We start from the raw sequence: 26,894 nt of genomic DNA, 5'->3' as shown, positions 1-26,894 counted from the left end.
TTAAAATATTTTGGGCCACACAATTAAATCTTCATGAATCACAAATTCATCTCCATGAACTCCTTTGGGATCCATCTTTCCAATTTTCACTTTACGGTATGAATTGTTTGGAAACATGACCACATTTGTAATGTCAAATCCAGAAAGCACTGCTCCATGATGGTCAATGGACACAGTTTCTCCAAGTGAATTATTGAATGAAAGACCTTGTAGAAACCAGTGAAGCTAAATAAAAAAGAGAAGGAATAAAGAAGAGGAAACAAAACAATGGATTTGTGGTAGAATGTGGTCCTAGGCTGCATTAATAAAGGGGTAGAATCAAGGGCAGATGAAGTGTTTAATAACACTTGATTGATAAAACTGCGCTTGAAATTTTGCATCCAACTTTTGTTGCTACAAAATAAAAAAGATGTTGAGACTCTGGAAAGAGTTCAGGGAAGAGTGGCAAAGATGATTAGGGGACTGAAGGCTAAAACATACAAAGAATATTGTAGGAATTGGGTATATCTAGTTTAATGAAATGAAGGACTCGATGTGACATGATAGCAACCTTCTAGTATCTAAGGGGCTGTCACAGAAAAAGAGGTGGTCAATCTATTCTCCAAAGCACTGAAGGCACTACAAGAAGCAATGAATGGAAACTTATCAAGGAGAGAAGCAAACTGGAATCAAGGAGAAATGTTCTGACAGTCAGAACAATTAATCAGCAGAACAACTTGCCTCCAGTAGTTGTGAATGCTCCAACATGGGAGGTTTTCAAGAAGAGATTTGATAACCATTTGTCTAAAGTGGTGTAGGCTTTCCTGCTTGAGCAGGGGGGTGGACTTACAAAGTCCCTTCCAACTCTGTAATTCTTTTTTTTAAAAAAGATTTTATTGGTTTTTTAAAAACAAACATAAACAAACAAAACATAAAAACATCAAGCTGTCTTCCATAGATGTACATACAGTGTGCCGATTGGTTTACAAATTGTTTTGTGCTTCCATTTCGTAGTCTTCAATTACAATTACATTACATATAATCTCATATTGTCAATCAAAAACTAAATACCTTAGTATCATTATTAATCAATCATTTGACTATACTTTTATTCATTCATGTTTTACAAGATAACCATAATTTACTTAATTTATTGTATAACAATTCATATTATCATCCCAAATCTATCCTAAAATCATTTTGTAGTTATAATAAAATAAAAATATCATCTTTCTATATTTATTATTTTCTAAAAATCTACATATTTCATTACTGTACTTGGTTATCTAACCATTGATATAAAAGATCCCAAATTTTATAAAATTGTTTATCCTCTTCTTCTCTAATTTCAAATGTCAATCTACTCATTTCAGCACACTCCAATATTTTCTTAATGATTTCCTCCTGTGATGGTATCTTCTCATTTTTCCAGTTTTTAGCAAATACAATCCTAGCCACTGTTAATACATTTACAATCAGGTATTTCAAGTCTTTTCTATAAATTTCAGGTAAAATTCCCAATAAAAATATTTTCAAGTCTATGTGTTTTTTCGTCATTTTCTCCAACCACATGTGGATTTTATTCCAGTATTTTTTAGCATCCGCACAAGTCCACCACATATGGTAATATGAGCCAGGTGTCTGATGACATTTCCAACATTTTTCGGATTTATTCTTGAACATTCTTGCTATTCTTGTCGGGGGGAAATGCCACCTGTAAAACATCTTATACAAATTTTCTTTATATGCTGTTGACATTGTCATTTTATAATTTTGAGAGCACAATTTTTGCCATTTCTCTAACTCAATCCCATATCCAAAATTCTTCCCCCAAGCAATCATACTTTCTTTAATTTGTTCTTCTTCTAGTTTAATTTCTAATAAATATCCATACAATTTTTTAATCATGTTTTCATCAGTACCTGTCAAAATCTTGTCTAAGTCAGTCAGTTTATCATAGAAACCTTCTGTTTTAGAATCTTTATCATACCTTGAATGTATTTGCGCATATGAGAACCAATTCATCTTTCTACCTTGTTCCTCTAGTTTTTTCATAGATTTACCGTATATACTCGAGTATAAGTCGACCCGAATATAAGCCGAGGCACCTAATTTTACACAAAAAACCTGGGAAAACTTATTGACTCGAGTATAAGCCGAGGGTGGGAAATGCAGCAGCTACTGGTAAATTTCAAAAATAAAAATAATTAATTTGGGAAACGATCTCACTATCTCACGTCACCTCGGGAAGGGAAAGGCAAAGCGCTTTTGCCTTTCCTTCCCGGCTGGGGCTGTTGGGAGTCGCTGCCGCCTGCCTTTCCCTTCCCGGCTGGGGCCATTGGGAGTCGCCGCCGCCTGCCTTTCCCTTCCCGGCTGGGGCCGTTGGGAGTTGCCGCCGCCTGCCTTTCCCTTCCCGGCTGGGACTGTTGGGAGTCACCGCCGCCTGCCTTTCCCCCTGCCTTTCCCTTCCCGGCTGGGACTGTTGGGAGTCCCCGCCGCCTGCCTTCCCCCTGCCTTTCCCTTCCCGGCTGGGGCTGTTGGGAGTCGCCGCCGCCTGCCTTTCCCTTCCCGGCTGGGGCCGTTGGGAGTCGCCGCCGCCTGCCTTTCCCTTCCGGCTGGGGCTGTTGGGAGTCGCCGCCGCCTGCCTTTCCCTTCCCGGCTGGGGCCATTGGGAGTCGCCGCCGCCTGCCTTTCCCTTCCCGGCTGGGGCCGTTGGGAGTCCCCGCCGCCTGCCTTTCCCCCTGCCTTTCCCTTCCCGGCTGGGACTGTTGGGAGTCGCCGCCACCTGCCTTTCCCTTCCCGGCTGGGGCGTTGGGAGTCCCCGCCGCCTGCCTTTCCCCCTGCCTTCCCTTCCCGGCTGGGACTGTTGGGAGTCGCCGCCGCCTGCCTTTCCCTTCCCGACTGGGGCCGTTGGGAGTCCCCGCCGCCTGCCTTTCCCCCTGCCTTTCCCTTCCCGGCTGGGACTGTTGGGAGTCACCGCCACCTGCCTTTCCCTTCCCGGCTGGGGCCGTTGGGAGTCCCCGCCGCCTGCCTTCCCCCCTGCCTTTCCCTTCCCGGCTGGGACTGTTGGGAGTCGCCGCCGCCTGCCTTTCCCTTCCCGTCTGGGGCCGTTGGGAGTCCCCGCCGCCTGCCTTTCCCCCTGCCTTTCCCTTCCCGGCTGGGACTGTTGGGAGTCGCCGCCGCCTGCCTTTCCCTTCCCGTCTGGGGCCATTGGGAGTCGCCGCCGCCTGCCTTTCCCTTCCCGGCTGGGGCCGTTGGGAGTCCCGCCGCCTGCCTTTCCCCCTGCCTTTCCCTTCCCGGCTGGGACTGTTGGGAGTCGCCGCTGCCTGCCTTTCCCTTCCCATCTGGGGCCGTTGGGAGTCCCCGCCGCCTGCCTTTCCCCTGCCTTTCCCTTCCCGGCTGGGGCCGTTGGGAGTCGCCGCCGCCTGCCTTTCCCTTCCCGGCTGGGGCCGTTGGGAGTCCCCGCCGCCTGCCTTTCCCTTCCCGGCTGGGGCCGTTGGGAGTCGCCGCCGCCAGATCGGCCCCAATCCCGCGTTGCCTCGGGAAGGAAGGGCCACGCTTGGAAGGCCACCGCTGGAAGCACAAGCTGCGCGCAGCGCTGCGCTAGCATCGGATCGGGCGTGCGGACGGTTCCGACCGAGCCCCAGCGTCGTCTTTGGCGCCTGCCCAGCACCGGAGCTCCTGTACTGGGAGAAGGAAGACTCCCCGGGCGGGGCAGGAGAGGAGCTTCTCCCGCCCTCCCCTCTTTCCGCACCCACGGTGTCCCCGCAGGAGGACCCCGCCCTGCAGTCACCGCCGCTTGAAAGAGACGGGCCAGGTGTGGGTAGAAAGCGCCGGGCGCCCTTGGAGGAGAAGGTCCCGCGTTCGCCTGTCTGCCCGCGGATGTCAGCGGAGCAGCCGCTGCTACGGGAACAGTTTACTGCCATCGCCCTCAAAAGGGGGCAACCGGACAGGGAATCCGAGGGCAGCGCTCGTTGCGTGCCGGAGGCGACAAGCCCCGCTTGGGTGGACGTGTTTGCCCAGAGACCCCGGACGAAGCAGCGGCAAAGCTCCGCTGATATCTGCGGGCAGACAGGCGAACGCAGGACCTTCTCCTCCAAGGGCGCCCGGCGCCTTTCTACCCACCCCGGCACGTCTCTTTCAAGCGGCGGTGACTGCGGGCGGGGGTCGCCTGCGGGGACACCGGTGGGCGCGGAAAGAGGGGCAGGCGGAGAAGCTCCTCTCCCTGCCCCGTCCCGGGGGTCTTTCCCTTCTCCCGGTACAGGGAGCTCCAGCGGTGCTGGGTGGGCGCCAAAGACGATGCTCGGGGCTCGGTCGGAACCGTCCGGCGCGCCCGATCCGATGCTAGCACAGCGGCTGCGCGCAGCTTCGCTCCAGCGGCGGCCTTCCAAGCCATGGCCTTTCCCTTCCCGAGGCGGCGGGACTGAGGTCGCGCCGGCGGCAGCGACTCCGACAGCCCGGCCGGGAAGGGAAAGGCAAAAAGCTCTTTGCCTTTCCTTCCCGAGGCGGCGGGACTGAGGTCGCGCCGGCGGGCAGTGACTCCGACAGCCCGGCAGGGAAGGGAAAGGCAAAAGCGCTTTGCCTTTCCCTTCCCGAGGTGGCGGGACTGAGGTCGCGCCGGCGACAGCGACTCCAGACAGCCCGGCCGGAAGGGAAAGGCAAAAGCGCTTTGCCTTTCCCTTCCCGAGGCGGCGGGACTGGGGCGCTCGGCGGCAGCGACTCCACACCATTTTTTTTTCAGAGGGAATCTGACTCGAGTATAAGTCGAGGGGATTTTTCAGCACAAAAATGGGCTGAAAAACTCGACTTATACTCGAGTATATACGGTAAGTTCACCCTTTTCATTCAATATTTCACCATATCTAACTGTTTGTTCCTTTTTGTATATTATAGAATAAGAAAAAACTTCAATAGTCGATAACCAGACTGGGATTTTCAAATAACATTGTCTTTTAATCTTCTCCCAGTTTAACCACAGAGACTCCCGTATATAATGTCGTCTAAAATACCTCTGTGTTTTTGTTCCTTTGTACCATAAAAAGGCATGCCACCCCAACAACAAATCATGTCCTTCTAATGTCAACAATCTAGTCTTTCTTAGTGTTATCCATTCGTTAACCCACATCAAATTTGTAGCTTGGTAGTACAACTCCCAATTAGGCAAACCAAATCCTCCTCTAATTCTAGCATCTTGCAAAAGTTTTAACTTTATTCTCGCTTTCTTACCTTGCCATATATATTTCAACACAATTTTATTTAAATCTTCAAAGTAGTCTTTTCCAAGCCTAATTGGAATTGTTTGAAACAAATATAAAATTCTGGGTAATATATTCATCTTGATTGTTGAAATTCTCCCTATTAGTGAGGGTTGTAAGTTTTCCCATTTCGCCAAATCTAGCGCTATCTGCTGTTTAAGTTTAATATAATTATTCTCTTTTAATGTACTACATCTTGCTATCAAATATATCCCCAAGTACTTGATCTTATTCGTGACCTGAATTTTCAATAGATTTGCCAGTTCTTCCTTTTGTCTTAATAACATATTCTTTGTCAAAATCTTTGTCTTATCTTTATTTATTTTCAAACCAGCCACCTTTCCATATGTCTCTATCTTTTCTATCAGTTTTGATGCTGTTTCTAAAGGGTCTTCTAAGATGAAAACCAGATCATCCGCAAATGCTTGCAGCTTAAATTCTTCCTTTTTGATTTTCATTCCTTTTATATTCTTTTCATCTCTAATATTTCTGTTTAACACTTCCAAAGTTATCACAAACAACAAAGGTGATAGTGGGCACCCTTGTCTTGTTCCTTTTCTTATATTAATAGAGTCTGTCAGCTCTCCCTCTATCATTACCTTTGCCATTTGCTTATAGTATATGTCAGACTGTGCTCCTTCTAAATCCCAAGAAAGAAATACTCAGACTCCATGCTGTAGAGCAGAATTTATCTTTTACTGGAAAATGAATGGTAGCAAACAGACTCAATTCCGAAACTAAAATATTGGCGGGTAAAATGCATATACAAAGGGATAGAATTGCTCCCCCCCTCCAGAGATCAAATGATTCTTCCAATTAAAACTTCTGAATAGGATCATGTGGTCATCTCTAGGTGTTGATGAGGCTACTGTCAATGACCTTGACATATTTTGATAAAAGTTCGCAGTTGCGCATATAAGAGGACAGAGGTTAGTGAGAAATGGAAAGTTACAACAAAGAATCCCCCCTCCCTTTTCTTACCCAGCAAAGGAATGCAAAACACCTCCTGTCTTCTTCCCTTCGAAGATTCCCCCCTCCCACCGTTTCATGACAGCCGAAAGAGAAGTAAAAAGCATAGCAAGAAATGAGCCATATTTAGGAGCGGAGATATCTTGATAGGTAGGGATGGATATCTCTTGAGGCTGACATTCGGACCCCCTAGAAAAAGGACATTTGTCCCTGTAGGAGAAAAACAATCATGTATTAACATTGGCATACATTCCTAGGGTTTATCAGGGTATTTGGCATAAAACTTTTTTAGCAAATCAGGGGCCCTAATGTCTTTTTCATTAACCCATTCAGCTTGGGAAGGAGGAAAATGTTTCCACGCTACAAGATATTGGACACGACCCCTCCATTTCCTAGAATCTAGAATTTCTTTAATCTCGAAATGTTGTTCCCCCTCGATTAACAGGGTGCGGGTGGATCAGACTGGGTCGGTCTCAAAGTACTGGTATGTTCTGGTTTCAACAAACTAACGTGGAAAACAGGATGAATACGACGAAGAGTCTTTGGTAAAGTCAGTTGAACAGTCACCGGATTTACAATCCTCTCAATGGGAAAAGGTCCCACGTACTTAGGACCCAACTTCTTCGACTTCTGAGTAGTCTGCAAATATCTGGTTGAGAGGAAAACTTTATCGCCCACCTTATACATCATCTGTGGGGCTCGCTTTCTGTCAGCAAATTTCTTATGAGATTGGTGTGCCTCGTCCAGAGCTTTATGCACGACCGGCCAATTTTGTTGAAGCTTAGATATCCAATCGTCCAACGATTGGATAGTGGGGTTTTCTCGAGGCAGTTCAGGTATGGGCACAAAATCTTGTCCCGTGGCTACTTTGAAAGGGGTAAATCCCGTACTACTGTGTACAGAATTATTATACGCCACCTCCGCAAAAGGCAGTAAATCCACCCAATTATCTTGCTGATAGTTTATATAACATCTGAGGTACTGTTCTAACACCCGTTTGTCCTCTCACAGGCCCCATTAGTTTGGGGATGATGGGCGGAGCTTAGGCTCTGGGCGGAGCCTATCAATTTCAAGAATTCTCTCCAGAAGTTCGAGGTAAATTGGACCCCTTGATCAGAAACTACACGCTCAGGAACGCCATGCAACCTGTAGACATGTATAATGAACATTCTGGCCAATGATTTCGCTGAAGGAATCTTAGAGCAAGGGATGAAATGAGCTTGCTTGGAAAACAAATCAGTCACTACCCAAATGACCGTATGTCCAACACTCTCGGGTAGATCTACTATAAAGTCCATGGAAATTTCCTTCCAAGGTGCCGTTGGCCTGGCCACATTCTGCAACAAACCTGGTGGTTTACCAGGCGGCCTTTCGCTGAAGCACAAACTGGACAGCTCGCCACATAAGTCTCAATGTCCTTTTTCAGCGAAGGCCACCAGAACTGTCGTTTCACCAAATGTAGAGTCTTCACAAACCCAAAATGACCAGCCGCTTTAGAATCATGAGTTTGTTGTAAAACTTGGCTTCTCAGGATTTGGGGTACATACAATTTTGCACCTATCCAGGCTAGACCATTTCGAATAGTGCAATTATTCGCATTTGCTAGGAACCACTTATCTGTTTTCAAAGCCTCTTTAAATCGTTCCATCAGGTCAGTGGACAGATCCCTCTCCTGGTCTCTTTTTTGTGCTCTGGTAATTACAGGAGCAGCCAACTGTGTAGTGGACACGATTGGTCTTACCACTTCTTTTCGGATACTGTTGTATTGAGGCATTCTAGACAAAGCATCCGCCATAAAAATTTCCCCCTGGGATATACTTCAACGAGAAATTGAATCGCTTGAAAAACTGAGCCCACCTAACCTGCTTAGGAGATAGCTTTCTAGGAGTCTTTAAAGCTTCCAGATTTTTATGGTCCGTCCATACCTCAAATGGATGTTTCGCTCCTTCCAAAAATTGTCTCCAGGTTAGAAGAGCCCAACGGACTGCAAAAGCTTCCTTCTCCCAGACGGCCCATCTCCTTTCAGTGTCAGTCAATTTACGGGAGGTATAAGCACACGGCTGTAGTGTCCCCTTCTCGTTTAATTGAAGTAGAACCGCCCCCACCGCCACATCGCTTGCATCAGCTTGGATCACGAAAGGGGCATCCATGTCGGGGTGTTTCAATACTGGTTCTGCAGCGAAAAGTCTTTTTAACTTCTCAAATGCAGCTTGGCATTCCATGGACCAATTCAACGGTTGGCTGGGTTTTGGTTTCGCTTCCCCCTTTGTCTTCAGAAGGTTGGTGATGGGCATTGCTATTTTTGCAAAAGACGGGATGAATTGCCGATAGAAGTTGGCAAACCCAAGAAAACTTTGAAGTTGCTTCCGGGTTCTCGGGGGCCCATTCCAATACAGCTCGCACTTTCTCTGGATCCATCTCGATGCCCTCGGGAGAGATACGATATCCCAAGTAGTCGATTTTTCTTGATGGAACTCACACTTGGACAGTTTGGCGTACAGTTTGGCTGCCCTCAGCTTGTGCAACACCGAGCGTACGAGTTTCACATGTTCGTCTTTATTCTCCGTGTAGATGAGAATATCATCAAGGTAGACCAGAACCCCCTTGTATAGATGTTCGTGAAGCACTTGATTTATCATTTGCATGAAAACAGCGGGCGCCCCCTGTAGACCGAAAGGAAGAACGTTGAACTGGAAGCAACCCATCGGGCAGTTGAACGCAGTTTTCCACTCATCGCCTTTCTTAATCCGGATCCTGTAGTATGCCTCCCTCAAGTCCAACTTTGTGAAAATCTTCCCCTTCGCCAGGTGGGCTATCATGTCCTTCATCAGGGGGAGGGGGTACATATTCTCCACCGACACCGCGTTTAAATTTCTATAGTCAACTACCAGACGTTTTGAGCCATCTTTCTTCTCGCGGAACATTACAGGGGCCGCCACTCGAGGTCTGGCAGTCGTGATGAAGCCACGTTTCAGGTTTTGTCGATGAACGCTCTCAGTTCTTCCAGCTCCCCCGGTGTCATCGGATACAGCTTCGGTTTCGGGAGCGTTACCCCGGTAGAAATTCGATGCTGCAATCGGTTGATCGATGGGGAGGAGCTCGTCAGAGGCTTTTCACTAAACACTTCTCTTAAGTCCCAGTATTCCTTCGAGATTTTCTCCTCCCCCTCCACTCGTTCGACACCTGCGGAAGCTACCTCGGCCGGACCTTGGGGCTTCGGATGGGGCTTCTCCTCCCTCCCGAGAGTGGGGCTCCTCCCCTTCCGGGGGCGATCGGTGCGGATGCGTATCCACCCTTCCCTCCAGTTTATGTGGGGTTCCATTTCCGAAGCCAAGGTAGTCCCAGTATTAAAGGCTGTTCCATCCCAGGGGCCACGATAAAACACAAGATCTCGCGGTGAGTTCCCATGGTCATTTCTAAGGGTTCCGTTATAAAGCTTGCCGGGCTACCTCCCGCCACAGATCCGTCCAATTGACAGAAAGCTATGGGCGTTTTCAAAGTTCTTAGTCCGATGCCCATGTCTTTAACTACTTTCATGTTAATTACACACCTCGTGCACCCCGAGTCCAACAAGGCCAACATCTCTCCCTCGGTCCCCGATGTAGGGTCCCTTAACTTTATTGGGATGGTCATGGGCCCCTGGGTAGGACTTACCGAGGCGTCATCCTCCGAATCGGTCTCGTCGAGTAAGGTTGGAGGTCCCAGCTCCTCCCCGCCGGAAGGCGACCTCTACAACCTCCCTCGCCTTCAGTCCGGTCTCGCGGGGCTTGGTTGGGGTTTACCGGGCTTCGCCCCTGGACCCTGCGGCTTTGGTGGGACCAACTTGACTCGGCACTCCGCCATCCGGTGGCCCTCTTTCCCATAGCGGAAGCAGGCTGTGGTCTTGGCTCTTGCTGCCATCCCTCCTCTTTGGGGTAGGAGGGCCTCTTGGGGGCGTGGGGGTTTAGATTTCTCCAGCCAGGGCCCCTTCTGCGTCTGTTTCGAGCCAGATCAATATCCACCTCTTCCGCCAGCAAGTACCACGACTGCAAATCACGTGGATCCTTCCGGGAGATGCACATGTGGTATACATCTTCATTTAAGCCGTCTTTGTAGGTTTCCACCAGGGCCTCTTGGGGCCAGCCTCGGAGACAGGAGACCAACTGCCTGAACTCCTGGGTGTAATCTGCCACCGATCTTCCCCCTTGGGTCAAGGTTTTCATTTGATTCTAGCCCTTCTCTCTGCCAGGGGTCTTCAAATCTTCTCCTCAATGCAGTCATGAAAACATCGAGGTTTCGCAGTTGGGGGAGTTATCATTGAACAAAGTCACCACCCAGTCTGCTGCCATCCCTTCCAGGGTCCTGGTGACACATCTCACTTTGGCTGCTTCAGAAGTGAACTCCTTTCAAATTCTGCCATGTAGCTTCCCACTTGCACCAGGAAAAACCCCAAGTCTCTGGGATTTCCTCCAAATTTCACATCTAAGGGAGGCAGGGGCGCCTTCCAGGAAGCACACCTATTGCTGGGGCTCCCCAGGCGGCCGCGGGTGGCTGCACCGGCGTAGGTTGGGCTAGGGGGTGGGGTTGGCTTGACTTCTCCGGGCTGACTTCGCTCCCTCTTCCCCCTCATACCTTTGAGCCGTGCCGGGCTTTTCAGAAGCATCCATAAGGAATCTGCCGCCTTGATCCAGCCTGCATTCCATCTCCTCCCCCTCCTGCCACAGCCGTTCCTTCGCACCTCTTCGTCTTACAGTGATTCTGGGAGGAGGGGGTCGTCCCGATCTCTCCAACTGACCCCAACGACCATCTGGGCATCTCAGCTGGGGTTTCTTCCAGGGTCAGGTCGGCCAGTAAATCAGCAGCCGGCATCTCTGGCAGCAATAAAGGCTGCCCCCACAGCTCCCTGGTCCTCTTCATCGCTGGCTGGAGACGACATGAGAGGAAGCCCCTCGGAAGAAAAGTTGCTGTTTTCTCCGGGTGGGTTGATGTATTTGAGTTTCGAATAATGTCAGACTGTGCTCCTTCTAAATCCCAAGAAAGAAATACTCAGACTCCATGCTGTAGAGCAGAATTTATCTTTTACTGGAAAATGAATGGTAGCAAACAGAATCAATTCCGAAACTAAAATATTGGCGGGTAAAATGCATATACAAAGGGATAGAATTACTCCCCCCCAGAGATCAAATGATTCTTCCAATTAAAACTTCTGAATAGGATCATGTGGTCATCTCTAGGTGATGATGAGGCTACTGTCAGTGACCTTGACATATTTTGATAAAAGTTCGCAGTTGCGCATATAAGAGGACAGAGGTTAGTGAGAAATGGAAAGTTACAACAAAGAATCCCCCCTCCCTTTTCTTACCCAGCAAAGGAATGCAAAACACCTCCTGTCTTCTTCCCTTCGAAGATTCCCCCCTCCCACCGTTTCATGACAGCCGAAAGAGAAGTAAAAAGCATAGCAAGAAATGAGCCATATTTAGGAGCGGAGATATCTTGATAGGTAGGGATGGATATCTCTTGAGGCTGACAGTATATAGCTTCTATTGCTTGGATGAATTTTCTAGCAAAACCCATTGTTCCAACAGTAATAACATGAATCGCCAATTCACATTATCAAATGCCTTCTGTGCATCTAGAAATATCAGAGCCATTTGTTTTTCAGGATGTGCCTCGTAGTATTCCAAGGTGTCCAGGACTACTCTCATATTGTCTTTAATTTGTCTCTTTGGCAGAAATCCATTTTGATCAGGGTGGATAAAATTATTTAAATATTTTTTAAGTCTTTCTGCCAAGATTGAAGCAAAGATTTTGTAATCTGCATTTAGTAAGGAAATAGGTCTATAGTTCTTGATTTGTAATTGGTTGGCCTCCTCTTTAGGAATAAGTGTAATATAGGCTTCTGACCATGATTTAGGTATCTTCTTCTTTAACATAACTTCATTCATAACTTCTAGCAATGGAAGGTTCAACGATTCTTGTAATGTTTTATAAAATTCTGCCAGAAGTCCATCTGGGCCTGGAGCCTTTCCATTATTTTGCTTCTTGAGTGCTTCAGTTAACTCCATTATCGTTATGTTGCTTTCTAACATTTTTTCAGTCTCTTTAGGTATCTGAGGTAAATTAGCATTCTGTAAGTACTGCTTAACTCTCTCTTCATCAATATTCTCTTGCATATATAATTTCCCATAGAAGTTTCGAATGATTTCCTTCTTCTCTTTACTACTATGGCAAACTTGGCCTTGGTCATCTATTAATTGCAATATTTTCCTTGATTCTTTCTCCTTTCTCAATTTATATGCTAACCATCTACCTGGTTTGTTTGCGTCTTCAAAGTAGTTCTGTTTAGCACCTCTAATTTTCTGTGCTAATTCTTCTTTTTCTATTTGACCCATTTTACGTTTAATTATATCCATTCTTAGCTTCATGTCCTTTTTCTGTGGCATTTTTTGTAGCTCTTTTTCAAGTCTTTTATGCTCATCCTCTAGGGCCTTAGAGACTAGTCTTTTCATAGTATTCCTTTTCCTTGTATAGTCTATTATCAAGCCTCTAGCATATGCCTTCATTGTGTCCCATACATTCTGAATTGATGTATCTTCTTTTTTATTTTCTCTAAAGAAAAAGGCCAATTCTTTCTCCATCCACCGTGTAAAGTCTTTTTCCTTTAAAATAGTATTACTTAACGTCCATCTAGATCTTCTTTTTTGTCCTTTCCATTTAATTGTCATTGGATTGTGATCTGCCCAAGTACTTGTTTCAATATTTATATCTTGAATGTTAGGTATTAATTCTGTTGACATCCATATCATATCTATTCTGGACCATGATAAGTGTCTGTTTGAATAGAAAGTATATTGTTTAGTTTTAGCATTTCTTTCTCTCCATGTATCTTTTAAGTTTATTTCATCTACCATTTTGAAGAAAGATTTAGGGAGAGTCTTTCTGTTTTGCTTTATTGTTTTCTGTGCTGTATAATGCAATTTGTTGTCTACAATTCCATTAAAATCTCCCATCATAACTATATTAGCATAGTCCAAATCAATTATTTTCATATGTAGTTTTTTGTAGAATTCTGTTTGTTTATCATTCAGAGCATATATTGCAATCAGGAGTGTTTTCATATTATTCTTCCATCTTCATCAGTATAAATCAATTTTGCTGGGGTAGTCTCTTTGATATATAAAACCACTCCTCTTTTCTTACATTGAGTCAAGGAAGTAAATATTTTCCCTAATTTTGGCTGTACCAACAATTGTTCATATTGTTTTTTAATATGTACTTCTTGTAGACAAATTATATCAAATTTTAATTTCTCCAATTTATGAAAGGTTTTCCTTCTTTTAACGGCTGAGTTGAGTCCATTTATATTAATTGTAATCATTTTTTTCTCTTCCATGGTTATATTTTATAATTAGGTTTGGCAGCTCTCGTAGATCTTAATTCACGTTGTTCTTTGGCTTCCACCTTTCCACCTACTTCGCCTTCTTCTTTTTCAGTCGTCATTTGACAGTCCTCTTGGAATTCAATTAATCAGATCTCTTTTTCTGCCTCCTCCTCTTTCCTTCCTAAAAATTCTGCATAAAATAATTCCACTTTCTCAATTGAGTCAATTCTGTGTCTCTGTTCTTGCCATGTGAACATTAAACCTTCTGGAATCAGCCATCTATAAATCACCTCTTTTTTGAGTTAGCATTTTAGTCAGGAATCGGTATTCTCTTCTCATCTCTTTCACTCTTCTGGGTATTTGTTTCAAGGCCACAATCTCCTTGTCTTTGTATTTCAATATTTTCTCTTTTGCCACTTGCAATATTTGCGTCTTAATGGCTTTCTTTGTAAATCTAATGTGAACTTCTCTTGGTAAGCTATTTCTCATCGCATATCTTGTGAAGACTCGATAAACCTCATCTATTCCATCCATCATCTTCTCTTGAGTTATTTCCAAGGCTTCAGCCAGTATTTCTATCATTATCTCAGCTAAGTTTTGTCCTTTTTCTTCCTCTATGTTTTGAAATCTAAGATAGAATTCTGATCTATCCATCTCCCATCTCAACATGCCACTTTTGTCTTGTTCAACCACCGTTAACCTATTATCAACATCTCCAATCTTCTTGTCTCTTTGTTTATCGTCTTCTTCAATTTTTTGGAATCTCTCATCATACTTCAACATCATTTGTTGGATGTTCTCCACTTTTTCATCAGTTTTCCCTATTCTTTGTTCAATGTTCTCTGTTCTTTGTTCGATGTTTTCAATTCTCTTTTCAATATTCTCTGACCTTGTTTGGATATTTTGAATTCCTTACATAATCATCTGCAGAGTCACTTTTTCTTGTTCTTTTTCTTGCTTTGCCATTGTCTGTATTGAACATTGTCCTCCAGATGGTGGAGAGGAAGAAGTAGAAGTTGAAGAGCCAGGAGCTGTAAATTTCCTACTCATTTTAAGCAATTCAAAATCTTCAGGTTCTTCTAAACCTTAATCCAATTGTGAAATAATCAATTGTAATTCAAAATAAAAATAGTAGAAAAAGAAGACCAGTAATAATAATAAAGAAAGGAGAGAGAAGAGAAAAAAAGGGAGGACAAAATTTCTTCAAGTTCTTGTATACCTTAATCCAATCAAAAATAAGATAAATGAAAAGAGCTTAAAAAAAAGAAAAAAGGAGAAAAAGGAAAAATGAAAAATTCTTCAGGTTCTTCAACACCTTAATCCAATTAAAAGGTCTCAAATAGAAAAAAAAATGCATAGACATAACCCAAAAAAGTAGATGAAAAAACAAAAATACCAGGAAAGAAAAAAAAGGCTTTAAGGCTTTCCCTTTAAAATAAAAAGCAAACGTAGAGGTTGGACTTCCAAAAAAAGAGAGAGAGAGAGAGAAACAAAGGCAAGCTCCAACAAAGCCAGAAACCCAAACAGTTATTACAAAGAGGGAGATTTAAATATATATATATATAATAAAGCTGTTGAGGAGGGATAGCACAACTTAAAAAAAATAAAAAGGGCACACTGCACTTTATTTAATTATCCAAGGCTCTTATTATAGCTCTCTTCTCCAAAGACTTATCACTTTTTCCCCCCTACATTTCAACACCAGACTCCAGCTGTTGATAGAAACCCAAAAGAGCACCTGCAATAATACTCTCTCATGCTCTTCCCTCTATCTTATCAAATAGCAATGTCCTTGAAAAAGAGTCTCAGTTCTTTCTTTCTCAGCTTTGTCTGGTCACAGGGAAATAGAATATTTTCAAGCCTCTAGTTGGCAGTGTTACAAAGTTTCTTTGCTCTCACTTTCCCCCTCCTTTTCCGAGCAGAATATAGTGAAAGTTGATAGAAAGAAAAAAAAAGATATTTTTTAAAAAATGAATTAACTAAAGGGAGCCTCTAGCCTAAAATATTACAAAGGCAAAAAGGAGAAGAAAAATAAATAAATAGATATGAACGAAAAAACCAGTCCAGTTTCAAAATACAAGATCGTATATAAAAAATCCAGCAATGAGAAGGAAAAAAAAAACATTAGTTTGATACTCCTGTTTAAAACCGTCGCTTAATCACTTCTTTTTTTTTTTTTGGAAATAAATTTTATTAATTTTTAAAGACAAACAAAACATCATTAAACCTCTTTCCATTATAAATTTTTACAAGGCAGATAAAACATTGTTTTATACAATACAATTCTAATATATCCCATTTCCACTTAAATATCTTTTAGCAAATTTCTCATTACTTCTCTTTGCACTTAATCATCCTATTCATATTTCCCTCTGTCTTGTTTGCAATTATTCTCCTCTCGCTTTCCTCCAAGGTTTTATTAAATCTCAAATAAACATACACACACAAAACACAAAAAATAAAACTTCTTTTTCAAAAAAGTAGCTTGGTCCCGGATTACCTCTCTTTGTATGGACTTCAATTAAATTCATATTCATCTTATATGCCATTACCTATCTTGTTTACCATTCTATATCTTCATTATAACTTCTCCCCACTTTCCACTCTTCTTAATTCTATTTTATTACATCTTAATTTGAATCATTATATTTGTATCTTTTGTCCATTCTTTTCCAATTATCTATTTATCTCATTCCCTATAGTAAGAAAAAAAAAAGATTTCTCCTGAAATCATTAATCGAAGTATGATGCCTTTCCATCGCACCCCTAAATTAACATTTAAGTTAACACCTAGTTCCCTATCTGATTCTGCTTAGTACATACTACTTAGAAAGAGAAAATAATAAATCCACAAAGTAATTAAATATATAATTAAAGATTAAATCTCATAACATTCCAATTATCTATCTCAAAAACAAAATACTACAATAATATATTCATACTAACATCCACACAATAGTCAATTGAACTTTATACTTAAACTAAATATTTTAAACATTCCTTTTAATATTTTATTAAGTTATTAAACCTTTAATGTTTTAATCTTTACTCAAGTCTTATAAAATTATAATTTTCTATTTCTAATACAAATACTACAATACTATCTTATGTACCTTGCAGAATCCTAAGACAAAGTTATATTACCCTTTATCCCTAAAAAAAAATTTCTTTTGCACATCTTGTTTCATACCTTTATGGCTTTTCCCCCCTTCTTCCTCCCTATCTTATCCCATCTGGTCTTTTACCCCCTTAACTTCCCCTCTCTGTTGGATTTCTCTTTTCTTTTGCTTTTTAACATTGTATTGATTTTGCATCTTATTTTTCACTTTCTTGAATGTTTTTTTAAGTCTTGTGTCCTTTTTCCTTCCTCTCTTTCTCCTTCCTTTCTTAATCAACTTTGTAGATTCATTAAAGATGGCTTCTTCTTCTTCTTCTTCTTCTTCTTCTTCTTCTTCTTCTTCTTCTTCTTCTTCTTCTTCTTCTTCTGCTTCTGCTTCTGCTTCTGCTTCTGCTTCTGCTTCTGCTTCTGCTTCTGCTTCTGCTTCCTCCATCAATTGTTGTGTTTTCTGATAAGTAGCAAGCACCAAATTTCTAAAAAGCGAAAAATTTCTTTCACAGTGTCTTTTCCTTCTTTCTTTATTTTGCCATACTCCTCTCTCAGTTCATCAACAGATAAAAGTCATTATAAACCTTTTTTCCCCTTCTTTTTCTTCTTAAAACAACCAAGATAATTCAAGGCTTAAAACAATTCCCAAAGTCCCAAAGTCATCAAACAGTCCAAAGAGAGCACAAAGTTCTTCCCTTCACACTTTTTCTTCCTGGGGTAATATCAATTGAAAAGGGGGAAAAAAACCCAATCTGTATTTTAAAGTCTTATTGCAATTAACTTCCAATCTCAAAATCTTCCAGGCATCTCCTCCAACAAAATTTTAATATAAATTTTCCTTTTGTCCTCTCCCTTCCCACTTATAACAGAAAGCTTTAAATTTTACCTTCTATAAAATAGCAGGATTTTCAATATCAATTTGTTAAATCCATGTGGAAGGAGAGTAAACTTTCTCTTTAAACACTTTCACTGCTTCGCTTGTAAATCTCTTCTGGAAACAAAGTATCTTTCAAAAAATCAGGATTTTCAGGATATTAATTGTATCTTATAGTCCCAGTTCAGCCAAAAAACTTTCGCTTCAGAACTTTCTCCTTCTTCCTCCAGCACAATCTTATCCAGCTGTCAGCTTCTTCGTGGCGGCCATTGCTGACCGCCGCTCCACCGCTTGAGAAAAGAGGGTTAAAACGGGTGGGGAAGGGGTCTGCGAAAACCCCAACCCCCTGTCCGGATCCCTCCTATCTTCGGCTGCCTCTACGGGGCAGCCTTAGCCTCAGACCCGTCCAGATCGGAGGCACCAAGACGGCTAGCGCCGCAGGGATCGCGCAGTATCGCAAATCCCTGCCACTGCTGAAGCCGACAAACCGGAAGTCTCCCTCGCTTAATCACTTCTGTCAAAACTTTTACAGATTCTTTCTTTCCCTTAGGGTGTCCTTTCAAATCTTAGAGTAAAAAAAAAGTTCTCACCAAACCAGCACACTTTCTCTTTCTGCTCTCTTCCATTTCGGAGCTGTCCCAACTTCAGCAGCTTTAATGGCTGCCTCTTTGCCGCTGGCAAGAAGAGCTTCTCCTTGATCTACCAGGGACAGTATCCCTGGGATCAGCAGGATGCGCTCTTCACTTTCACCATCTCTTTGGGACAGTTTAGGTCCAGTTGGATCGTCCAGGAGCAAAGATATCGGCAGCGATCTCAGACCTCCAAGATCGCATGCCGTATCATCGCGACGCCAGCTCCGCCCTCCCCAACTCTGTAATTCTGTTATTCTATTTTTTTTGTACAGAGTTGCAGTAGAGAGGAAGTCTTTCCCAAGAAATTAAAAATCAGATAAGCGGACTTCCGGTTTGTCGGCTTCGCGAGCGGCAGGGATTCGCGACACTGCGCGATCCCTGCTGCGCTGGCCGTTTTTGCTGCTCCGATCCGGACGGGTTCGGAGCTAAGGCTACCCTGCAGGGGTAGCTGAAGATAGGGGGGATCCGGAGAGGGGTTTGGGGGTGTTGCAGACCCCCTCCCCAGCCGGCAGAACCCTCTTTTCCCAAGACGGTGCAGCGGCGGTCTGTAATGGCCGCCACAAAGAAGCCGGCAGCCGGGTAAGAATGCGCAGGAGGAAGAGGAGAAAGCCTTTGAGAGTGAAAGTTTTCTTGGTTGACCCAGGACTCTAAGACACATTTAACACAATTCCTGGAAATTATGGCTTTTTGAATGATTCTTTCCACAAGAGAAAATAAGCGGCAATTTTGAGGTGCTGAAAGGAAAGTTTACTTTCCTTCCCTACGGAATCAATAAGTGGATATTGAGAAACCTGTCTTTTTCAGGTAAAAACTAGCTTTATGTGATAAGTGGGAAGGGAGAGGACAAAAAATATATTCATATGTTAAGATTTTGTTGGAGGAGATGCCTTAAGGATTTGAAGACTGAAATATAATTCCAATAAGGCTTTAAGATACAGATTTGGACTTTCTTTCTTTCTTTCTTTTTTTTTTTGATTGATACTACCCCAGGAAGAGAAAGTGAGAACTTTGTCTTGGCTTGGATTGATTGAGGACTTTGTGATTGTTCTATTTTTTTGAAATATCTTGGTTGGTGCAAGAAGAAAGAGGGGGAAAAAAAGAAATGAAAAGATTTATAATGGCTTTTTTTGCTGAGGAACTGAGAAAAGAATATGAGCAAACAAAAACTGATGGCAAAGATGGTGTGAAAGAAGCCTTCCTTTTTTTAGAAATGGCGCTTGTTAACTATCAATAAACACTACAACAGATGGAGGCAGCAGCAGCAGAAGAAGAAGAAGCCATCTTTAATGAATTTCAAAATTTAACTAAGAAAGAAGGAAGGAAGAAAGGAAGGAAAATGAAGGACTTAAGATTTAAAAAAGCACTCAAGAAAGAGAAAAATAAGATGCAAAATCAATATAATGATAGTAAACAAAAGAAAAAAGGAACAGAAGAAGGGAAGCCTGCAAAGGCAGAGGCTAGGAGAAGGGGGTAGGGAAGGTCTGGTGGGGAAGAAAGAAAGGGAAAAGGTGGAGAAAAGCCACAAAGTTTTGAAATCAGATGGGAAAAGAGGAATCTTTTTAGGGACAAAGGGTAAAGTACAATTTCTTTAAAAAGATTTTGCAAGGTACATAAGATGGTATTGTAGCATTTGTATTAGAAATAGAAAATTAGAATGGTTTAAGAGTTAATAAGAGATTAAAATGTTGAAATGTTTAGTAATGATTGATTTTAAAATTTAATAAAATATTAAAGGGAATGTTTAGAATTTAATATGACTATGGTATTGATGTTATTATAAAATTATTATAGTAGCATTTGTTTTTGGAAAAGGCAATGGGAATGTTATAAGATTCAATATTTAGATCTATTATTTAACTATGTATTTAATCATTTTGGATTTATTATTTTTCTTTTATTAAAAAAAAAATTAGTAGATAGAATGTACCAAGCAGAATCAGATTGGGTATTAGGTGTTATTTTAAATGTTAATCTAATTAATTTAGGGGGAAGATAGAAAGGCATCATACTCTGATTAGTGATTTCAGGAGAAATTCTTTTTTTATTATTATAAGGAATGAGACAGAGGGATAATAAAGAATGGACAAAAGATACAAATATAATGACGCAAATTAAGATGGATTAAATAAGATAGAATTAAGAAGAATGAAATGTGTGGAGAAGCTAATATAGAAGATATAGAATGGTAAATAAAATAGGTAATGATATGTAAGATGAGCATGAATATAATTGAAGTCCATGTAGAGAGAGGTACCTGGGGCCAAGCTACTTTCCTAAAAGATTTTTTATATGTTTGTGTGTTGTGTGTTGAGCAGTGGAGACATGATAGCAGTCTTCCAGCAGTTGAGGGGCTACCACCAGAGAGGAGGGATCAATTTTCCAAGGCACCCAAAGGCCAGAAAAGGAATAGTGGATGGAAACTGATCAAAGGAGATATTCCACCTAGAAATAAGGAGAAATTCTCCGACAGTGAGAACAATCAACCCATGGAACAGAAGTTGCCTTTGGAAGTTGTCAGAGCTTCATCACTGGACGCACTATAAAAAAGATGTTCAGACTCTAGAAAAAGTGCAGAGAAGAGCAACCAGGATGGTTAGGGGACTGGACACTAAAACATATGAAGAATGGTTACAGGAATTGGACATGGGTAGTTTAGTGAAGAGAAGGACCAGGGGGGACATGATAGTGGTGTTCCAATATTTGAGGAGCTGCCACAGAGAGGAGGGGGACAAGCTATTTTCTAAGGCGCCTGAAGGCCAGGCAAGGAATAATAGTTGAATCAAGGAGAGATTCAACCTAGAATTAAGGAGAAAAATTTTGACAATGAGAACAACCAACCCATGGAACAGAAGTTGCCTTTGGAAGTTGTGGGAGTTTCATCACTGAGGGCTTTCAAGAAATGATTGGACTTCCATTTGTCAGAAATGATGTAAGGTCTCCTGCTTGGGTGGAGGGATTGGATTAGATGAACTACAAGGTTCCTTCCAACTCTGTTAATCTGTAAACTCTGTAAACATTGAAGACCTTCAGTCAAACAATCCTACCCATAGCACTCTCACCTAACCCTGACAAGTTACACAAGTTATAGTTATGAGGTTCCACAAGAAAGACAAAAATGGGGAATATGTTACTTCACTACTTCCTCACTAATTTGAGAGTGAGGAAGAAGCTCAACAAACATGGTACTGGTTTTTCCAATCTGCTCCTTGAAATGAAGATCTTTGGTCACAAGTTATTACCTTCCAGATGTCTTGATTTTGAAGTCCATCCCTTGTACTTTCTGCTACTCTTTTGTATTTAGACCTAAGTACACTCATGGCATGAAAAGCAAGTGTTATTGCATAGACTGCATTATAGCTGTGGCCAGTTATTTCAAATAAATGTGTAGGAAGCTTTTTTAGATCTTCCCTCCCAGTACATGCTGCATCACTTTCTATTAGTTTATTACTTCCTGGAAAGGAGCAATCAAAGCCTTGCTCCCAGAACTCTCTAAACAAACTATCTCGTTGGGTCTGGAATGGCTTGAAGGCCCAAAGAAGTTCATCAAAACTTGGCAGTGCATTGGAGTGTATAGCAAAGGAAATTGCTCCATCAAACCATTGCAGATATGAGGGCCGATGAGCATTTGTTAATGTTAGATCTACTTGAGCTGTCAAAATCCACAGTTTTCCAAGGCTTTCATCTATATACCTCATGAATAGAACCAGAAGCATCACTGTGCTGCTTTCCCCATAGAAGATGAATGTGTTGACTTTGGCATTGACCAAATAAATAGTCAACCACTGCATTGTATGACCTTTAAAAATAAAGAAAAATGATTGCTTAGGAAATCTTTCCACAAAGGCAGCACAGATCCTGTTTTCAGAAAGAAGTGGGTCCAGGGCTCGGAGGAAATTGTCTCCACTGTCATCATCCAGAATTAAGAGGCCAACCCATGTCCATCCAAAATGCTTCAGTAACTGGATATTTCCCATAATCTAAAGGATTTCATTGGGAGCCATGTGATAAAAGGAAGTAGCCATCTTTGTCTCTTGCTTCTTGGGAGCAAATGACCCATAGGCAAGCTAAAATACAATATGCAGTTGGTTGCTTATCATTGTAATGTCTCCACTAGTCTGAGAAAGGTCTGATTTCTTAAACAAGTTGCTGATACATACATTTTCCCCAAGCTGTTTCCTTTTATGGGCTTTCATTTTCCATTGTAAATGAAACCCTGAATATTATAACTGCTATTCATTAAATCTTAAAAAAAAATGGAACACTACCATGTTTATTTATGATAAATAAATAAGAAAGAAAGACTGGGCAACAAAGAATGGAGGCCTTTGAACTATGGTGCTGGAGAAGACTCCTGCAAGTCCCTTGGACTGCAAGGCAATCAAACTGGTCAGTCCTAGAGGAGAACAATCTTGACTGCTCTTTAGAAGGCCAAACCCTGAAGATGAAACTCAAACACTTTGGCCACCTAATGAGAAGGAAGGACACACTGGAGAAGAGCTTAATGCTGGGAAAGATTGAGGGCAATAGAAGAAGGGGCAACAAAGAATGAGGTGGCTGGATGGAGTCACTGAAGCAGTCATCGTGAGCTTAAATGTGGGATGGTAGAGGACAGGAAGGCCTGGAGGAACATTGTCCATGGGTCACGACGGGTCAGACACAACTTCGCAACTAACAATAACCATATTTATTAATTTATTAGATTCATATCCTGCCTTTTCTTCAGGCATAGAAGAAGATACACATAACACAAGAGCCATGGTGGTGCAGTGGTTAGAATGCAATATTGCAGGCTAATCTTGCTGACTGCCAGCAGTTTGATTCTGACTGGCTCAAGATTGACTTAGCATTCCATCCTTCCAAGTTCAGTAAAATGAAGACCCAGACTGTTGGGGACAATACACTGACTCTGTAAACTACTTAGAGAGGGATGTAAAGCACTATCAAGTAATATATAAGTAAGTGCTATTGCTACTCTAAGCAACCCCCTATGTTTGACTGCAAGGGTGAGATGCAACTAGATGAGCACCTTCAATTAAGAGATATAATCAAGATCAAGTGAGGTACTAAAACCACTCAAAAAGCCTTAGTAAGACTACACTTAGAGTACTGCATCCAGTTTTGGTCACCACACTATAAAAAAATATTGAGACTCTAGAAAAAGTACAGAGAAGAGCAACCAGGATGATTAGGGGACTGGAGACTAAAGTTGCCTTCGGAAGTTGTGGGAGCTTCATCACTGGAGGCTTTCAGGAAGAGATTGGACTGCCATTTGTCAGAATTGGTATAGGGCCTCTTCAGTGATGAGATTTAAATTTTTTTACTACCGATTCTGTGAGCATGGCTTGGTGGGTATGGCAGGCAAGGATATTGTAAAATCTCTAGTCAGAGGTGGTATAGGCCAGTTCTCTGAACTACTCAAAATTTCCGCTACCGGTTCTCCAGAACTGGTCAGAACCTGCTGAATGCCACCTCTGAGTCTCTTGCTTGGACAGAGGGTTGGACTAGATGACCTACAAGGTTCCTTCCAACTCTGTTCATCTGTAAATCTTAAGTTCTCTGCTTCTGCTCTCTTTTTTAGAAACCATTTTGAACTGACAACTTTCAATGTGGTACATGCAGTAGGGCTTAAATCCACCAATCATTAGGCCCTTTTGTTGCATCATTAAAAGAGAACCTAACTCCTTCTTGAAATAGAATTGTTCCCTATTCCCTTCAATTTTGCCCTGCGGATGGGTTTTCATACATGACAATACATACATCTTACCTGTGGGACTTTATAAAGACTTATGACATCAGACATGAAGAATGAGATATCAGCACCAAAACCTCCAATAATGGCCACAACCAGATTCTCATTGATAGCACATATGTAGTTGACAAGCAACTGATCAGATCGGAAGAGCAGTTCCAAAGTGGAATGGTAAGTCCACTGAACATCAAAATAGTTGTCACAAATGAAAAACCCAAGGGTAACATTAGACAAGAGTCTTGGATTTGAGTTGATCTGTTTCACCCCAAATATCAAACTCAGGAATGCTGATAAAACTTTAAAATGGCTCTGAAAATGGAATTGAGGAATAAGTGAAATACTGAGGGATTCATACTGAGAATATTTTCCATAAAGCAACAACAACAACCACGAAATGAAACTTGCACATCATGAGAAGCATCAGCTATAAAGACCATTGAGGAACAATTGGTACATCATGAAATAGAAGTCAATACCTAGACTAGCTTGCAGGAAACTGTGAAGTGCAATTCAATTGTAGAACTGGAAAACAGAAAGATGATGATGATGATGATGATGATGATGATGATGATGATGATGATGATGATGATGATTAGTATTAGTGTAAGGTCCTGTTTATAATTCATTTGGAGTGTGCAATTGGCAGACTTTGATGTGGACAACGAGACACAGATAGTGGAATTTGAGTTCAAGCACTTGGAGAAAATGTGGTCAACCATTTCCCCAAAGTCACTGCTCTGCACTTGAAGTTTTGTCAAAATTGCATAGAGGGTTTTTGATAATTTTGTGCAAGGGTTGTGTCAGCAGCCAGCCAGTCACTCTCGTTTCCCAACACTATACACAACACTTCTAATGCCCTGCATCATATTCATTGGAACCTAAATAACTATTCTATTATTGTATAAGTTTTAGTGATGAGTCAACCTGATCCACAAAAACATATGCAATAATAAAACTGAGGGTCTGTAAGATTCCAAAAGACTCTTTGAGGCTGATACAACATTCAGGAAACTTTGATTACAAATAATAAAGTTAAAGGTTCCCTTCCCACATTTGTGCTAGTTGTTTCCAGCTCTAGCAGGTGGTGCTCATCTCCATGACAAAGCCGAAGAGCCAGCGCTGTCTGAAGATGTCTCCGTAGTCATTTGGCCAGCATGACTAAATGCCAAAGGTGCACGGAATGCTGTTACCTTCCCACCAAAGTGGTCCCTATTTTTCTACTTTCATTTTTACATGCTTTCAAACTGCTAGGTTGGCAGAAGCTGGGACAAGTAATGGGAGCTCACTCCATTATGCGGTGCTAGGGATTCAAACCACCAAACTGCCGATCTTTCTGATCAACAAGCTCAGCTTCTTAGCCACTGAGCCACTGTGTCCCTGTTATTACAAATGGAGCTCTTAAAAATGGGTGTGAAAACTTGCAATCTTCTCCACTTAGTATACCAGAACATCCTTAAATCTTCTTGTTGTTGTTGTTATTTTGCAGTTTCAAATGACATGTGGAGAGGAAGGGGGAAAAAAGAGAATTTCTTACAGGCGTGGTACAAATGAATTCCTTGAAGGATGCTCATCAAACGAATGTTGCTTTAATACATAGGCAATCTGGGCTGTGATCCCACCAATGATGAGCTTTCCTGGCTTATACCATTCATGAAGGATAGGAGAAGGATCACTTCTGGAGCAAGATGTGGCATCTGTCTGGCACTTCATGTCAATCAGCAACCACACTATGACCATTACCCTCAGCATTTTCTCCAGAAGAGGCTTACTTGGGTCTAGCTACAATCCCAGGGTTACATTTGGTGAGACTATTTTCCACCAGCTTCAACATCTAAGGACACATTCAGCTAACACATGTAACTATATCAGTTCTCTCATCCAATGGATTCACACCAAAAAGGTTAGCAGAGTATAATGGAGAAGCACACTGCAGTCAATGAAATCATTCACAGAATCCAAAAGGATAAGATCTTGCCTGCCTTTTTTCTCTTGACTGCGGAAGTGAATTTTTTTAATAAACTCTCCAGAACTGACTTATGAATTATTTCCTGGAAAGCTGTTGTAGCTCTGTCATAAAGCTGCAATGATAGTCATTTAGGTTAATTGCCAATAAACAGTCACCTCTGCAATGGAACCTCCTGGGTTTGGAGAGCTGTTATATATTACACCTTTCAAGGCAACTATCTTCTAAGCTCTTTAAATAGATACCACATAAAACAATTTTATATATTTATTTCTGTAAACTTATTATTTCTGTAAAATTATTTCTGTAACCATTACGCATGGGATCCTTCACAAAATAAGTACTTATGACTCACATTTGTACCTTCTCCAAATATTTCTCTGTAGGCAACCATTGAGCAGAATTAACCTAAAAAGAATCACTGAGGATATAGCTGTAGGATTCCTTATTCCTCTGTAAAAATATTGATACAAAGTGCAAAATTAGTGTATGTGCAAATGTATTTTCCTTGGAACTTTTTTTCTGAAGATCTATTCTACCTTTCCTCCAAACTCTTGAATGAACTTTCCTGGTGCTCTCCCTACATTTGAATTCTATTAAATCCCCCACTAAGTCATAAGGTGGACTTCAACCTGGGTTTCCCTGGCCCTAGTTTAGTATTGTTTTTTTAGTATTTATTTGATTTGTCAATCGCTTACAAGATATAGGTATAAGAATAAATATAGTTTTGAATACATGAGATAGATACTTATAAGAAAAATAAAAAAAATAGGACAGGGACGGAAGGCACGATTGGTACACTTATGCACGCCCCCTACAGACCTCTTAGGAAGGGGGTGAGGTCAATACTAGACAGTCTAAAGTTAAAGTTTTTGGGGTTTGGGGAAGAAACCACAGAGTCAGGTAGAGTATTCCAAACATTGACCACTCTGTTGCTGAAGTCGTATTTCCTGCAATCAAGTTCGGTGCGGTTAATCTTGAGTTTGTATCTATTGTATGCTATATTG

At 41.9% G+C, this 26,894-nt stretch overlaps 1 protein-coding gene across 1 annotated transcript; it reads right to left on the bottom strand.

The window, feature by feature from the left end:
- Positions 1 to 25,661, bottom strand: LOC148129174 (vomeronasal type-2 receptor 26-like). The gene is made up of 4 exons (XM_087947385.1): positions 25,518 to 25,661; positions 23,940 to 24,233; positions 21,415 to 22,152; positions 1 to 225 (listed from the first exon to the last, which is right to left on the bottom strand). The coding sequence occupies exons 1-4, from the start codon at positions 25,659 to 25,661 to the stop codon at positions 1 to 3; spliced, it is 1,401 nt and encodes a 466-aa protein (XP_087803511.1).
- Positions 25,662 to 26,894: the final 1,233 nt, after the last annotated feature.

The sequence above is a fragment of the Notechis scutatus genome, chromosome Z (assembly GCF_049901735.1).
Source record: "Notechis scutatus isolate UNSWTSFEM ecotype Mainland chromosome Z, rNotScu1.2, whole genome shotgun sequence".
NCBI classification, from domain to species: domain Eukaryota; kingdom Metazoa; phylum Chordata; class Lepidosauria; order Squamata; family Elapidae; genus Notechis; species Notechis scutatus.
This window is presented reverse-complemented; position numbering and strand designations above follow the sequence as displayed.

Bases quoted from the DNA above. Each gene is read 5' to 3' on its own strand.
- LOC148129174 (XM_087947385.1), bottom strand. From the start codon at position 25,661: ATGGTCATAGTGTGGTTGCTGATTGACATGAAGTGCCAGACAGATGCC. The intron at 24,234-25,517 runs GTATTAAAGCAA...TTCCATTTTCAG, and splicing joins TCACAGCCCAGATTGCCTAT to AGCCATTTTAAAGTTTTATC. The intron at 226-21,414 runs GTAATAACTTGT...TTTTTTATTTAG, and splicing joins AAAATCAAGACATCTGGAAG to CTTCACTGGTTTCTACAAGG.